The 15,397-nt window shown below is 40.7% G+C and overlaps 1 protein-coding gene across 2 annotated transcripts in view; it reads right to left on the minus strand.

Moving 5' to 3' along the window:
* col12a1a (collagen, type XII, alpha 1a) overlaps positions 1 to 15,397 on the minus strand; it is a 58,333-nt gene that overhangs the window by 14,147 nt on the left and 28,789 nt on the right. For both annotated transcript variants that reach the window (XM_062439727.1, XM_062439728.1), the window contains 21 exons: positions 15,012 to 15,151; positions 12,744 to 12,873; positions 12,373 to 12,512; positions 12,123 to 12,252; positions 10,051 to 10,193; positions 8,431 to 8,560; positions 8,115 to 8,257; positions 7,764 to 7,893; positions 6,974 to 7,093; positions 6,686 to 6,832; positions 6,440 to 6,556; positions 6,160 to 6,312; positions 5,975 to 6,049; positions 5,748 to 5,887; positions 5,524 to 5,647; positions 5,270 to 5,413; positions 4,853 to 5,017; positions 4,589 to 4,627; positions 4,327 to 4,465; positions 3,444 to 3,586; positions 2,843 to 2,952 (listed from right to left, as the gene is read on the minus strand). In XM_062439727.1, the coding sequence (XP_062295711.1) occupies positions 2,843 to 2,952; positions 3,444 to 3,586; positions 4,327 to 4,465; positions 4,589 to 4,627; positions 4,853 to 5,017; positions 5,270 to 5,413; positions 5,524 to 5,647; positions 5,748 to 5,887; positions 5,975 to 6,049; positions 6,160 to 6,312; positions 6,440 to 6,556; positions 6,686 to 6,832; positions 6,974 to 7,093; positions 7,764 to 7,893; positions 8,115 to 8,257; positions 8,431 to 8,560; positions 10,051 to 10,193; positions 12,123 to 12,252; positions 12,373 to 12,512; positions 12,744 to 12,873; positions 15,012 to 15,151 (2,702 nt within the window). The remainder of the gene's footprint in view (positions 1 to 2,842; positions 2,953 to 3,443; positions 3,587 to 4,326; positions 4,466 to 4,588; positions 4,628 to 4,852; positions 5,018 to 5,269; positions 5,414 to 5,523; positions 5,648 to 5,747; positions 5,888 to 5,974; positions 6,050 to 6,159; positions 6,313 to 6,439; positions 6,557 to 6,685; positions 6,833 to 6,973; positions 7,094 to 7,763; positions 7,894 to 8,114; positions 8,258 to 8,430; positions 8,561 to 10,050; positions 10,194 to 12,122; positions 12,253 to 12,372; positions 12,513 to 12,743; positions 12,874 to 15,011; positions 15,152 to 15,397) is intronic.

Here is a 15,397-nt window from a genome sequence, read left to right on the forward strand (position 1 = left end):
AGTAAATAAGCAGCTAGGTAGACCGCTGCAGCTCAGTGAAAGGCAACTATTCTACCACAAACTAGCCACCCAGTGTACATTCAGACTACAGTCTCCACCACGGCCACAGACTGAGAGAACACACACAAATCTATGTATGCAAACACATGTGGCTGCTGTCCAACTAGAACAGCGGTGATGTCATTTACATCTAGTCCCAACCAAACAATTTTGAAGGTCCCATTCATTCATGAAGCTACCCTACAATTAGTTGTGTAGATGCTAAATGGTCAAACTAAAAAGCCATTTACAGTACGCTCTGATCTAGTGCCCAATTTATTGCTTTCATCAATCAGTCCCTCATTTCAAACAACTGTAGTCTGTAATGTCCAGAAGTGGGAGAACTTTGATGTCAGATAAGACCCTTGAACATTGAAAAGGGTCATTCACTTTGATTACCTTAGGAAAAAGGGGATCTGTGTAATAAATAAAGGGCACACTGTCCTTGGCAATAAATTCAAATGCAATTGGACGTGACTTCAAGTACATTGGAACCAGTTGTTTTTCCTCAGTGATGAATCTAGCATGATAAGTAATTCCAGGTCGGTATGAAAATATACTGTCCTTCATTGTTCTACTCTCTGCGCCCAACTGTGTGGAACATAACAAAGGATGTTTTACATTCTCTGCTACTTTGAGTTGGATGTGAAAGCATTTGATGTCTCTTTGTACCTCTTGCTGTTGACCCAAGGGACTCCATGCTATACAAATGCTGTTTATCGTGGTTGTTAGGTTGGCATGTGAGCCTGATGTAGTGGTAAAATCCCAGAAGAAGAACAAAGGGTTTGCACAACAATAGTATCACTGTGAGTGATTATTTAAGTTAGATGAGAGGTTATGACATACTGTTTGATGATGAGTAGTTAATGTTAATGACTCTTCTAATAAGTGCTGAACTAAGGGAGTTCAATCTTAATTTAGTGCATAAACATGCTATGATTGCAAAGATCTGTTTCAGAGTGAAGAAAAACATGTTCAGATTAGGGGTCATCACCCTAAGGCCATTAACACGGGCACTGGAGCAATTTAATAAAAAATACATTTGAATATACAAAAAAACATTAAAAAAACATTTTATTATAAAATGTTGCCTAGTGGTGACGACCAATTTGAATTAAAATAATACTGAAATAATTAATTTCTCTCAAAATACACCATTGTTTTCTGACAACAAGAGAGCACACATGTTTAACGTGGTCTTTCATACCACTCCTGGAGCTGGAGTCCGAGTTCTGTGCCAGATTTCAGGACTTCCAGCAACACGGCCCATTGTTTTCTTTTTTGATAAACCCAAAACACTTGAAGTAGAACAGCATGTCCCCATAACAGTGGATAGGGATTGAGGAGTTCGATGTGCAGCAGATAGAACTCAACGGATCCTCACTGTGGGCATCTAAATTCAGAGAGCCTGGAAACTGACGATATCAATCAAGTTTGACTAAATATTCTCACATATGAAGTTACTTTTGAGTGTCATATGCAGCCGTATGACAACGGACCACTCAAAGGCTTGCGTCCAACTGAAAGTCTTCACATACGGACCAGAGATCATGCAGTTCAGCAAAGAAAACAGGGACAAGGGTTGCACTAAATCGGTAAGATTGAATTAATTTCCTTTTGTGCCCTAGTCATTATGTTTACACAAATAATAATGTGTGTGTGTGTGTGTGTGTGTGTGTGTGTGTGTGTGTGTGTGTGTGTGTGTGTGTGTGTGTGTGTGTGTGTGTGTGTGTGTGTGTGTGTGCAAAGTACAAATCTTTTGGCATGTGGAATCTAGTCAGGGAGACAAGCAGCAGCAATAAATAAATAAACAGATAAAGGCGCATTATGAAAATGAACTGGTGCTCAGGTCTGTGATTTTTAAAAACACTGAAAAATGGCACGGAACATCCAAAAGTTTGCCGACGTTCTGCTCTAGATGCTTTTGTGGGAAACATCACAATTCAACATTTCAAGACATTTTTGACTGTATTTCAGCCAATAATATGCATGCCCCCACAGTTACTAAGTATTCCTAATCCTTTCTTAATCCTTCAATTACTAGAGCTCAAATAAAAATGTCAAAGACAAACAGTGAAGATAGCTTATTTTGTGAGAGACTTTTGAATGTATTCTTTAAATGCCTCATGCCATATCTGAAACCAGCTCAAGTTAAATCCATTGAAAATTGATCGACTCTCCTGACTGGTGCTTCAGTCAGAAGCAGACTGGTTTGGAATTTACTTAACAACTACCAAGATAGTCTCCAGTCTTGATGTGTTCAGACCTCCATTGTTAACTATAAAAGTTTGCACATTATGCTCTGTCACTGAGGCATCATAATTTTACTTCAACCTCTCTTTAAACTTATTTACAGCCTTCACAGCTCATCTATCAAATTAACTGCTCTTGGTCTAAGAAAACAAAGCTTAATGTCAAATCATAAAAAATGCCAAAATACCATTTTGACATCAGACCTACGCTCTAAGATTGATAGCAGGGACATTTTTTTGACAGGTAACATGATACTTTTAAACAGCATGGGCTATTTATCAGATCTTCACATTAAAAGGTTATTCAGCCAAATTAAATGAGGCATAAAAGTTACAAAGAGACATATATTATGATTTAAAAGCAATATATGTGAAAGTAAGTGAACAGAATGAAAACAATATACTGCATGTAAAAGGATAGTCAACCCACAGGTGACCACAAAAGATTCTTAGGCAGACTTAAAGTCTGTCCTATTAAAGCCAAACTTTAATAATATCACTATGTGGTGCATACAGTGCTCCTCTCTTTAAGAATTTTGTATTGTGTTTACCTTGTGGAAGCTTCCATGGAAAACCCGCTTCACTGGCTCCTCATTAAAAGTGGCTTTCTGGATCTCTCCTCTGGTGTCCTTGTTGTAGAACGTGATTGTTTTGCTGGAAGCTGAAAAGAGAAGAGCCACTGATGAATCCCTGACAGTGTGTTACGATGCGGTGGCACGCAAGGCACAGACAAGACTATAGAGAACACATGGTTGAAGAGAGAAGAGAGGGATAAGGAGAGGGCTTGGAGGGATTAGGTCCATGCCTGTAATTATTTGCATGCATTTACCACGTGAGTAAGTGCACATTTGTAAAAGGTTTTTAAGATTATTTAAGAATAAAGGACAAAGTCAAGCCAAATCCAAAATCCAAATCAAATTCAGAGTAGTGGACTACAGTAAGTCATATTAATTTCAATATGCGTCCACTATTGCTATGCTGCTTATAATATCTGAACAAGATCAATTAACTTTGCCTGTCTGTAAATAGGTTTAGAGTTAGACAAAGGAAGAAAGCAGCTTAAGTTGATAATACAGTTGTACAGCTGTATATATGTTGGGTCAGCTACAGCAACTTCCCCCTACTGCTGAGGGCCCAAGCATGATGGCTTACGGTTGAGGGTGACCCCGACCTCAGGGTTGTTGTTTTTGTTGGAAATCTGCCAGATATCAAAAGGTTCGGATGGTGAGTCGGGCAGGAGGCGGAGGAGCATGATGATGGTGTATGATGGGGGAAGACCCTCTGGATGGATCTCCCTGTTGGTGTTGAAAACATACACACATGAGTCATGACTCAGAACTGTGCCCTCACTATAGTAGTAGTCGGACTATCAACATGTCAGAAATTAAACAGAGGACCATGACCATTAAGTCTCTCTACAATGATAGATCATCCAGTCTGCCACATAGGCTGCAGAACCTGTAAATGATTGCCAGTATTGCCTCTGGCCTTGAAGAAATTGCTCACATATTGAAAGTATTTTCTGTCCTCTCTCCTTTGCTGCAGTTCGAAGTGTTTCCATTTGTGCGCATTAAGTCAATGGCTGCACCCACGCACACAAAATATGCATCATTATAAACATATTAACAAAGTATGCAGAAGAGGTCTGGATACTGGTGCAGTTCTCCTGTTGCTTAGTACCACTTTAATGGGACCTAATAAAGAGACAAAGCTGTTGACCAAGGGTTGATTTGTTTGCTCCCAGTATGACATAGGTGGGAAGAGAACCTGGACCAGGGACTTTTTAATTCTACAAGAGAGGGTTTTGTCTTGTTACCACTTCATATTCCAAAAGCTGCAACAACAGATACGGCTAGCGTGTGGGCTCATTGCCAAAGGGCACTGGGGAAACCCCTTTTACTACAGAGGCTATTGAACATCATTATGAATAATGGCCGTGGGCTGTGTAGTATTATAGTGCACAGGAGATAAGGCTGGGAATATTCACACTCCCTCTATTTGACACACACAAATATTTTTTAGCCTCAACTCTTACTTGGTGGGCTGGTTTAGGAAAGAGTCCTTGTGTAGTCTGTAGGCAATGTAGCTGTTGAACGAGCCTGGCTCCATGGACACGCCATTCATGCCAGCAAATGTCCGGTCTGTGATGTTGAAAGCCTCCAGCATCCTGAAACCTGGAAGGGAGCAAATACATGTTGAGAAAATGGAAACAGGAATACACATAGCATAATGTCATTTTAGTTACAATAACAAGCTACATAGGGATTAATGCTTTTGCAGTGATGCTGTATGCTTACCAGGTGTGGTGAATCCATTGATGTAGATCAGAGGGCAAGCTAAAACAGAACAAGATTTTATAAGTGGTTGGAAAAACAGATTAAGGTTTAAGGAATGTGATTCATCTCTGGCAGATTCGTTGAAATGTATGTGAATGAGTGAGTGAACTTTCTGCTACCTCTGCAGGTGCACTAACCATAGAAGTAACACAATCAGATGAAAAGAAGTAATGTTCTACTCCGTGAATGCTGCAAAACTAAATGATACATGAATCTGTGTCTTACTGGAAGTTGCTGTTTCACAGATGAAGGTGATCAGGTTGTCCTGGATCTTGGCGAAAGCGTCATAGTCATCAACCACAAACACATGTCTTTCACTTGGCTTGCTGCCAATAAGTCTCAACTCTGACATGTCCACATCGGCCACACCGACTACAAACACACTGTAGCCTGCAAAGGCAAAACACGCACAAAAACAAAGAGCATTGGGAAGCTTTTAATAACCACAAGCAGTTTCATGACTGTAGGGATTATTAAAGGAGTTTATTAAATATGCCACAAATGTTGGCGCCTATGGAGAAAATCTAAGTTTCTGAGCAAATTTGGATAATTCAAAACAGTTACACTACTATAGTGTTCATATGTGCTGTACATACAATGCAAACCAAAACACACGACAATGATTAAAAGTTCCACACATACCAGAATGCTGCAGTTTTTCAGCACTCTTCTTGACATCATCCTGGGAGCGTCCATCTGTGACCACCACCAACACCTTAGGGACGTTCCTCCTCATACCACTGTCTGAGGTGAATACCTTCTCATAGACATGCTTCAGAGAAACGCCTGGGTGGAGGAGAAGGATGGAGAGGATGAAGACAGGACAGAAAACGTAAAACCTGAGCAATTCATCTTCTTCAGAGTAAAAAAAACGTTGCTAAGATGCAGTTCTGTACCTGTCTTGGTGTTTCCTCCTCTGTAGCGGACAGTCTGCAATGCTGATAACACTATGCCCTTGTCGTGGTAGGTGTTCAGCTTGAACTCGGTCTTGGCATCATCACTGTACTGCACAAATGAAACCTGTTCGAAGAGAACAAACAGATCAACAGAATGAGTATGACTGCCCAACCAAATGTACAGAGAAATAAACATTCAAGACAGCACCAAGGTTTATGCTGACCTGCATGCCACCAGGGCTGATAACATCAAAGGCTCCAGTCATGCTTGTGACAAACTGGATGACCTTGTTGAAGCTTTCGTCGCCAATACTCCAGGAACCATCGATGAGGAAGACCAGGTCAGCTTTGGCACCTTTGCACACTGTGTTGCAGGTACAATGATGTTATTCTCAGCTACTTCACAGTTCCTATCTAAGCAGATAGATACAGCTATAAAAGCTCTCCTTACCATCTAGTGCAGGGGGGACTGTTACTGGAGCAGGAGGGGTGGGAGGCTCGGTTGGCACCTCGGTGGGTTTGAACACTTTGAGAGAAAATAAAGACAAAAGCCCACAATTGAAAGTGACACTACTATTTTGTGGCCATGTCCTGTCATACATTAGTATTAAACTGGCACAGAGGATGTTATCTTACTTGTCCTCTCCTTGACACTGACTCCTGGTCCCTCTAGGTTGGGGGTTTGGGTGAACACAGTGGTATTGTAGAGAGTGTCAGGGGTCAAGCCATCAAAACAGTAATTGCTCTCTGAGCCTCTGACAGTGATCTCCTGAGCTCCACTTTTGGAAGCTGGAGGGGAAGAAAAGTAGTGGGAAAAGGAAGCAGAGAGAAGACAAATTCATGGTACAGCAATGAAAACAAATTCCAAGTCAAATTCAACAAGGCTTCTTTAAAAAATAAATAGCAATGCACTCACTGTCAAAAGGATTGACTTTGAGTCTGTAGGAGGTGGCTGCTCTGTGAGGGGCCCATCTGACGCAGAAGGAGTCATAGCCAACATTGTAGGTGGTCAAGTCTGTCACATTCAGGTACACTAGAAGGGAGGTATCATTCTTAGTGTATTTGCAAGACAATAGGTTGTAACATCTGCCATTCAAAACTGCAGTTATTCATTTAAATTTTGCACATAATCCTGTTATATACAATAACATTATTAACTTACATGTGGTGCCTTGGCCAATCAGAGGTTCACTGAAGCCTGTGTTGTACTGTGCCAGCACTTTCAGGTCGTAGGTAGTTCCAGGTTTCAGGTTATGCAGTTGGTAGGATGTCACATCTCCAACAAACGTCTCCATCGACTCATCAGAGCCTGAAAGGACACATAAAGATTTTAAAAAGTCTCCATGTGTGTTCGTATTAAAAAGAAACTTAACTACACCATGCAAAACACACATTACACATTTTCTCTTGCAACTAACACCACTCTATCTTCACAAAGACATGTCCGTACCCTCAGGCTGGTAGACAAGCTTGTATCCGTTAACCCTGGAGGGGGCAGGGTCCCAGGAGACCCTGAAGCGGGTGTACCACTCATCAGATACACGGAGGTTCCTGGGGCCAAGCATACCCACTGTGGGAAAAAAGACAGTACAGCACAGTCAACAAAGGCTGTGGTTCATTGCAGTGGGTTGCAGGAATACCAAGTGTATTCAGTACTAGTGAACTGTCAGCAAGGTAATTACTGTATTATAGCTCTTTCCTCATTATGGCCTTTGAATTATGAGTTAAATAGCTCACCGTGTGATCAAGGGAATGCTAAATTCAACCACAGAGGAAGAATTGGGAAAGTAATAAAAGTCACCCTAAGGAGCAGAGTGGTATTACAAAAAGAAATAGGGTTTCTTTTGTTTGAAGGACAAAATTAGGCAAGACACTGGCCAGTCCTGCAGGCATGAGATCTCCGTGACTGGAGTACAGCCAGTTCATAATTCTCTGGCAAAGACTCTTGGTGCTTTTGGCCTGTGTAAAAAGTCAAGAATTCCACTTATTCCACTTTTGCTACAATGATTCAGGATCGTAATCAATGGATCAGTCTATTCAGATTTTCTGCTGTGTATTTCACACTCTGGAGATTGCATGTGTGTTTGAAGCACTCCATTATATTTTTAATACGTGTGTGTCCATGTGTTTAATTTCATGTCCTTAAATGATCTCTGCATCAGGTTAATAGATACACATATAGTGTAGCACAGTAAGGCACACACACACACATGTGGTTGGACAGACTGAACAGTTTGTACCTGTGCGTCCATCTCCCTCTAGCTCTCCTCCTGATCCATCAGCATAGATGGCAGTTACTTTTATATTGTAAGGAGTGTCTGGATCCAGGTTCTGCAGGACCACATTGTTTCTGTTCCCTGGTACTGTAGTCTACAAGATATAAGACATATCACATTAAGATACTGATTAATAACAGAACTAATCAAGAACATATTAGTAGTAACAAAGAACATTTGTCTTTTGGTTTTGAATTGATGAGATTTAGTTTATCACTCAAGACTGTGGTTCAAAAACTGGATATCGGTCACTCTAAAAAGAGTGACGAAAGACAATTGACAATAGAGCTTATTTCTCTGTGGACATATACTTACATATTCCTCGATGGGGTCTCCTACGGTCGGGGCATAAGTGATGCGGTACTGCATGACAGGACCTTCAGCATGCTCCCAGCTCACAGAGAGAGTTGTAGTGGTGGGGTCATATACACGAATATTCCTAGGACCACTACGGGGAACTGAGGGAGGAAAAGTAGAAAAAAACTTGTTTGTGCTGTGGACTGAGGCTAGTTATTAATTGCTGAAATACTTCCACTAGTCCTACACTCATACTCTAAAAGGTATGATATGATCGTATGGGTGTTTTCCTATTCAAACACTGCCTTTAAACACACGGGCCCAGGTTTCTTACGTGTTTTGCCAGTATCACTGATAGAGGGTCCTTCACCGTCACTGTACAAGGCAACCACTCCAACATTGTAGTCAGTGTTTGGGAGTAGCTGATCCAGCAGGGCTGTAGTGGTAGCCCCTGGTACCACAACCTGCACATAAACACCAAACATGTCAGGAATCAACATTTTTTGGAGCGTTTCAGTGCGACATGTTAATTTTTAACAACCATAAGTCATTTTATTTTAGATGTGTAGATGTGATAGCCCCTGCCCAACACACATAAAGACCTTTGCCCTCTCTTCTGACAGCTACTTATGTTGAACATTCCCTCTGACACCTCCCCTCTTACTCAACAACCCCTTGCTGTCAGCACTGAGTGAAAGGAATAGCCAAATATTCCTTTGATGTTCAGAGGTGTGGTGGTGGTGAAAGGGGGGTTTGACAGCCGGCAACGGTGTTTAACCCAGGGGCCACCTCCTCCGCACTCTCTTTTTGTCTGTGGTTTAGTTGGACACAGTAAGGTCAGTGCGCCTTGAGGGTTCTGGCCTGGTAATAACCCCTGAGTGAACGAGGAAGGGGGAGCAATGAACACTTGTGTAGGGGGATCTCTGTGTTGAAGGTATGTTGTGTGAAAAAGGGTTTGCTACACAGGCAATTAGGAGGGTGAATCTGCTTACTGTGTTTTCATGTAAATGCAACAACAATCTCCCATCATCTTCTTATGCTGTATTTGGATTGCATCATTTTTAGTCTGCTCCCTGGTCAAAAATGTACTGAGGTGCTTGGGAGTCTAAGTATAAAATAATATCACAGGCAACGACCGGTAAAACTGGTCATTTGTGCTACAAATCTCCAACTGGCTTTCAATTTGATGGTCCTGGCTGAAAAAGGCCACATTGCTGGTGACGCACATCATTGGCTCCAACCATGGAAAAGGCTTGAGCCTGCCATAAATGTGCTAATGAATAAGGGTAAAGGCAAGTATCAATAAACGGGAGTATTCCTCGCTCTTCAAAGACTATGTTACTAGCGTCTCATTGAAGGAACCAAAGTCTTGTTGGTGCAGGCTTTCTGGCATATGCTGGAGAGAGTTAACGATGCAACGTCAAGTAACACTTCAAAAGTTGTTTATGGATTCTTTAGGCAGCCCAGAAATCCTTACCACGTGAAGATGTGGGCACACTGGTGCCAGATGCCGAATACCGTGCAGACAAAGCAAGTTGAAATTAAAGAATGCCTGCTTTAATGAACACAGTCTTGGTTTAAGACTTAAACAGAATTCAACCGGCAGTAACTGTAACAGTAACAAACACGCCATTTGGTGAACAGACTAATGTTTTGCTTTAAACACTTCAGGATGAAGCTGTTTCATTCCTAATGACACATGGCTTACTGTAAACGCTGGTCAAAAATGGGCTGTTGCTTGGGCCACATGTACTCACACCTCCAGGCAGATGTGCTTTAATTCTCTTAATTAATTCAGTGTTTGTAAATTAGTGTTGAGATTGAGCATTTGCTGGCAAACTAAATTCAAATATTTTTAATTAAGCGTGATATGCTACACCAACTGTAAATCTCTTTTCTTTGTATGCATAAATGCCATGCTACACTTTTTCCCACTTGCTGAATGAAAACTCACCGATTCAGAGGGTCTGGTACCAGTCACAGGAGAATAGACCACCCGGTACTGCTGAACTGGGCCTGTGGCAGCTTCCCAGCGAACATTCAGAGTGTTGGTTGTAGGGTTGAAAACCTGGATGTTCCTGACGGGGCTACGCTCCACTGCACAGCCGGGAATGTTTGGTAGTAAGAAGACGATTATAGGCAGAAAGACAGATAAGGTAGTGAAAGGTGAGGATCAGGGTAGGGTAAAGCAAAAAGAAAGTGAGAAGAGTGATGACAGGATGGTTATACAGAGAGTTAAGAATGATGACAGGGTGAGGTTAAAAGTCAGCAGCATAAGTGGTTTGTACAGATTGGAACGATAGATGGAAGGAAAGGGTGCGATAAAGCAGAGGAGACAAAAACAGACAGATTGTTTAGGTCAGGTACTTTTAAGTGGGGAATGGACAGAGGTCAGTAAATTAAAGATAATTACTGCTACACAAATAGGTATGTGGTAATGTTTAAAGTATATTCCTATTCTTATTTGTATTCTGTTATTGTCTGGTTTTATCTTAAGCAGTGTCTTGAAGCATATTCACTAGAGTCTAAATGACACTTTCGTGAATCTCGTAAGTGGTGGTACTATAATTCTCCTTTTATCTGTGTTTACAAAACATGGACTAAGCTAGCCAGAAAAGTCCAATGACTGCATGAGAAAATTTCATAAAATGTTAACAATACTGCTCCTAAACCAACAGAGAGAAGTTTTAATACATTATTCAACAACACTGCTGTCAACAGGACACTTCCTGTTAGTGCCCTAAAGGTTAATGAAAAGGATACACTTATGTGAAGCCCCATGTGGAGCTTGCATTCTAAAAGGCAAAGCAGATGCTTTGGGACTTTGTGCTGTTCCCCGTTAGAACCCCATAAATGCAGAGGGAAAACATAGTGAGAGACCTTCCGTACTTTAAAGTTTCACAGACCAAAGCCTGTTGCTTACAAAGTTGCTTTGAATTTAAAGACACAATAAACAGTTGAGCAGTGCTCAAAGAATGAGTGTGGCTTCTTCTTTAAATTGAATGAGATGAGAGGGGTTTGAAGAACTGCAGTTTGGATTTATGTTAGGCACTGGTAACCAAGCCAACTAGGTAACTAGGTTTTGTAGCAGCATGATCTGATATACTGTACATACAGTAAAAGAGTTTGGTTACCATGTCTAAGAAAAAGCCACTGAACATCAAGGACCATTGCTACAGAGAGGAAAATGGGGGTAACAGTAGCAGGAATGGAGGATGACCTTATCCAAGTTGAGACCCATAAAACATATAATGTCCTCCATTCATTTCTACCCCCCTCTGTTTCTTTTTCCCAAAGGAGAGCCAATTACTCAATATATCCCTTCCCCCACTCCCCAGCCACACCATTATCCTGACCACTACCCTTCATTCCAACCTATAAATGGACAATATTACGGTAAAGAGAGAGGAAACACCATTATAATGTTGCCAGCCCGGAGGAATTCCTTCCTACGCAATCACCCCACAAAATGCTGACTCATTCCCAGCAGAGGTTGGTGGTTTAAAGACTGTGGGAGAAACTGGAAAATCTGTGTTCTCCAACAAAGTTCAAACTAAGCAGAATGAGCTCAATACTGTCATTTTATGTTATGTTTTATATTACCTTTTATATGTAAGGTGTGAATTGCATTTATTCTGCTCTTGAGAAACGAATGACATTTGATCAGTTTGGCTTGGCTTATAGATTTTAAAAGGCTTTGGAAGATACTTTGAAACAAATCAGTTATAGCTGGCTGCCTTATTGATGTTCCCTGACATACAGTTACAGCAAGCCAGCAGCTAAGGCCAGTAAGTTCGTTCTGGACAGACATGAATGGATTCCTGGTTTGGTTAACAAAAAAAATAAAAGGCTGTCATGCACAAAAGTCCCACTGCTGTCATTCTCACAAGTCTTCCTCAGTCTGCAATGGCCTTCTCTAGACCCAGAGAGCTCTCTTCCAAGGATGTAATGGATGCATCTAAACCTCCCTGTGGGGGTGGTGTTTATTCCTTTCACCTTTAATGTTCATAAGAGTGCAGTTCTTACATGTTTTGCCATTCTCAGACATGCGCTGTCCCTCTCCAGAAGCATACACAGGAACCACAGTTACTGTGTAGACAGTATCAGACTGCAGGTTCTTCAGCACAGTGTTAAATGTGTTGCCTGACACCTGCACCTGAGAGATGTACAACAAAACATGCATTAGGATTAGCTTTTGCCAGTGGAGGTGAAGTCCTTGTGATTGCAATGAGGAGAACATCTCACTCTATAATTATTTTATGGTGATTTTCCTTACCATCTCTTCCTCTCCTCCAGCTGCAGGGACATAGAAGATCCTATACTGACGCACATTACCCTCAGCAGCTTCCCATTGGACAGTTAGGGTGCTGGTAGTGGGGTCAATGACTTGAAGGTTTCTAACACCACCCAAAGGCTCTGGAGTAAGATAAGGTATGATACACTTAAAGAACATAATAGCAACATTTTGACTGCAAAGTCATACTTAAACTTGTCTATAAGATCTAATGCTCTGGTTAAATTAACATGAGTGCACTACGTAGCCATGCCGCACCAATACCTCAACAACTGTAGACATAATAATAATTAATATTCGTATCACTGTTAATATTTATCATTTGGGAGCAACAAAAGTGAAAGACAACTTACTGGTCTTGCCAAGGCCATTCAGTTCCCTGCTGACTCCCCGGGCGTAAACTGCAACCACGCTGATGGAGTATTCAGTGTCAGGAGTCAGCTTGGGAAGCAGGACAGTACTCTTCTTCCCTCCAACCTGGGTCTAATGAAGGAGGAGGAAATGTTAATTTACTTGGCTTGTATTTTATTACAACAAATAAAAAATATGACTCAATTCAGTCGCTGATGCTGTCCAATGTTTGTATACCTAAGGTGACGATATTTAATGTTGACATAATGGATTTGGCTTCTCAAACAATACCTTACTAGTTCAGCTGTATAGATGTGAACTTGGAAAGTTGTTGCATTTTTGTCAATAGTTGACTACAAGATACATCTGTCATGCAATATCTTTAAAAACAACCATTTGCAACCCAAGTATCCGTTGAAGGAAAAGACATTCGATCTGTTTCTAAGATGGGAAAAAGAGTTTAACAACTCTCCATGGGTTCCTTAAATTGATGTCAATAACCCAATGGAAAGAATTCTCCCTACAAAATACTAGACTGTCAATATATCAGAGGAGGAATGTTTTGAGTGCTTTTGGACATGGTTAACACACAGTCCACTGGCCAAGGTAAATCTCTACTCTGATGGCTCAAGCAGTCGGATGTCTTGTCATAATAGTCATGACTGGTGATGAATTTACAGCAGTTCCTTTGGCTTAAGCTATAAGGAGAAAGGACATATCTATGGGAGCCATTAAAATGCATTTGCATATGGATTTAAGTATGATACTGTATGTATACTTTGGCTTTAATCTCCTATGGATTTCTTTAATGATTGTACTGCTCTCTGAAGCTTTCCCAACTAACTGGCTGACTCTTTTATCAGCAAAGGAAAAGAAAACATGTTTAATCATTTGGCACTGCAATAGCTTTCTTGTGCACAAGTGCAGAATCTGTGTCATATATTTCTAAAAACAGACTTGTTGTCCCAGACAAAATAATGCAACACTCACTAGGTTATCCTACCAGTGAACCAAGACCACTTGGCTGATATTCGCTTGTTAGCTTCCAGTTTTCCATCAACCCTACGTGCTATCACCCAGGCAATCAGCACAACTAAATTTCATCAAGTGCTAAAGAGAAAAACATTCCAACTTGTGTTAAAAGAGAAACTAATGGTCAACAAGTGATGTAAGTAACACCAGCTGAGTTAAAACTGTGTCCAAAATGTTTGACAAGGTAAATTATAAGGAAAGTATCATATTCATCACTGTGACAAATGTTGGATGCCATCTGGGCTGTGTTAAAACAGGTTAAAAATATAGTGAACTAATAGGCAGGTTTGTGAGCACAGTTTTGTGCAGCACTTTGAACACAATCAGTTGTATAATATATGACACCTGTGGCCCAGTACTCTCTCATTACACAAAATACACTGACTTGACTGAGCAAGTGCATGCCATTTTCCATGTACACACACACAACTTGCAGATGGCCAAATATCACACACTGCATGTGAATCTATCACAACACAGCTCAGATAAATGTTTAATCTCTGTTCAGAGTCTTCCCGTAGACCTATTAAATTATCAGCCCTCAAAATGTGTCATTAACTTTTTACAGTATTTTAAATGTATAAATCTTTCTTGAGCAACTCCTCACATCCCATAAATGCCAAGTAGAGAGGAGGGAATATTTTTTTAGCTAAGTTGGTTGGAACACATAATAATGATTTAGGGGTTGTTTCACAGCTTATCAGTGCGGGTGCTTGTGTATGATCATGTGTATAAGCACCATTTAGCCTCCTTTGTAAGTCTTGTTTGTGGAAGCAATGAGAAATGTCTGACAGTAAATTGAAACCAAAAATTAAACTGTCATCCAAAAAAGCTTTCAGTAAGACTTCCAAAAAATGTATTACCAGTGGGAGACAGTCTGCAGTGTCAGGAAATATTGAGGAAAAACTAGGAAGGGTTTGTCCATATCAATGATGCCATTTCCAAACAACAGAATAAGAGATTTGACTTTATATAAACTATAATAATGCAACACCAGTGGCAGAGTTTTAGCTGGACACATATATCTCTTGGAGGCAACGCTGCTCTGGAAGAAAAAACAAATCCACTGATTGAGTTAAAGCTCAAGGAGCCATGAACAACAATTTGTCTTAGTAATGTTAGACTGAAGTTATGTAAAGAAAGCATTAAGAGTGAGGAATAAGTAGCTAATATTTTAAAGCTTAACTAAACCCCCTGTGTATTGGTGCATGTGTCTGTTGGTCTGTTGTATGACTTACAGTCTGGCTCCTGCCTCCAGAGGTTGGGACATAAGTGACTTTGTAGTTCTGGACACGGCCTGGGGGTGGAGTCCACCTGGCATTTAGAGTGGTCGTTGTTTCGTTGAACACAACCAAGTTGGTGGGAGGTGCGTTAGGTGCTGGAAAAGGGACGCACATATATCACAATTACAACAATGTCAATATGTGTAGTCATTACATGTAGTTAGAGGAGTTGTTCCATGGATTTCCTCAAAAAATATTTTAAAGACACAATCCTTGATATGCTGCTCAGCTCATGTTTAGATGTCTACCTCAGTATGTTTGAGAATTTTTATTTGATTGAGTGTTATCCATTTGTAATCAAAATATACATTCATTCACTACTTGTGATGTATGCGTTTTAG

This window comes from Scomber scombrus, chromosome 19 (genome assembly GCF_963691925.1).
Source record: "Scomber scombrus chromosome 19, fScoSco1.1, whole genome shotgun sequence".
In the NCBI taxonomy this organism is placed as follows: domain Eukaryota; kingdom Metazoa; phylum Chordata; class Actinopteri; order Scombriformes; family Scombridae; genus Scomber; species Scomber scombrus.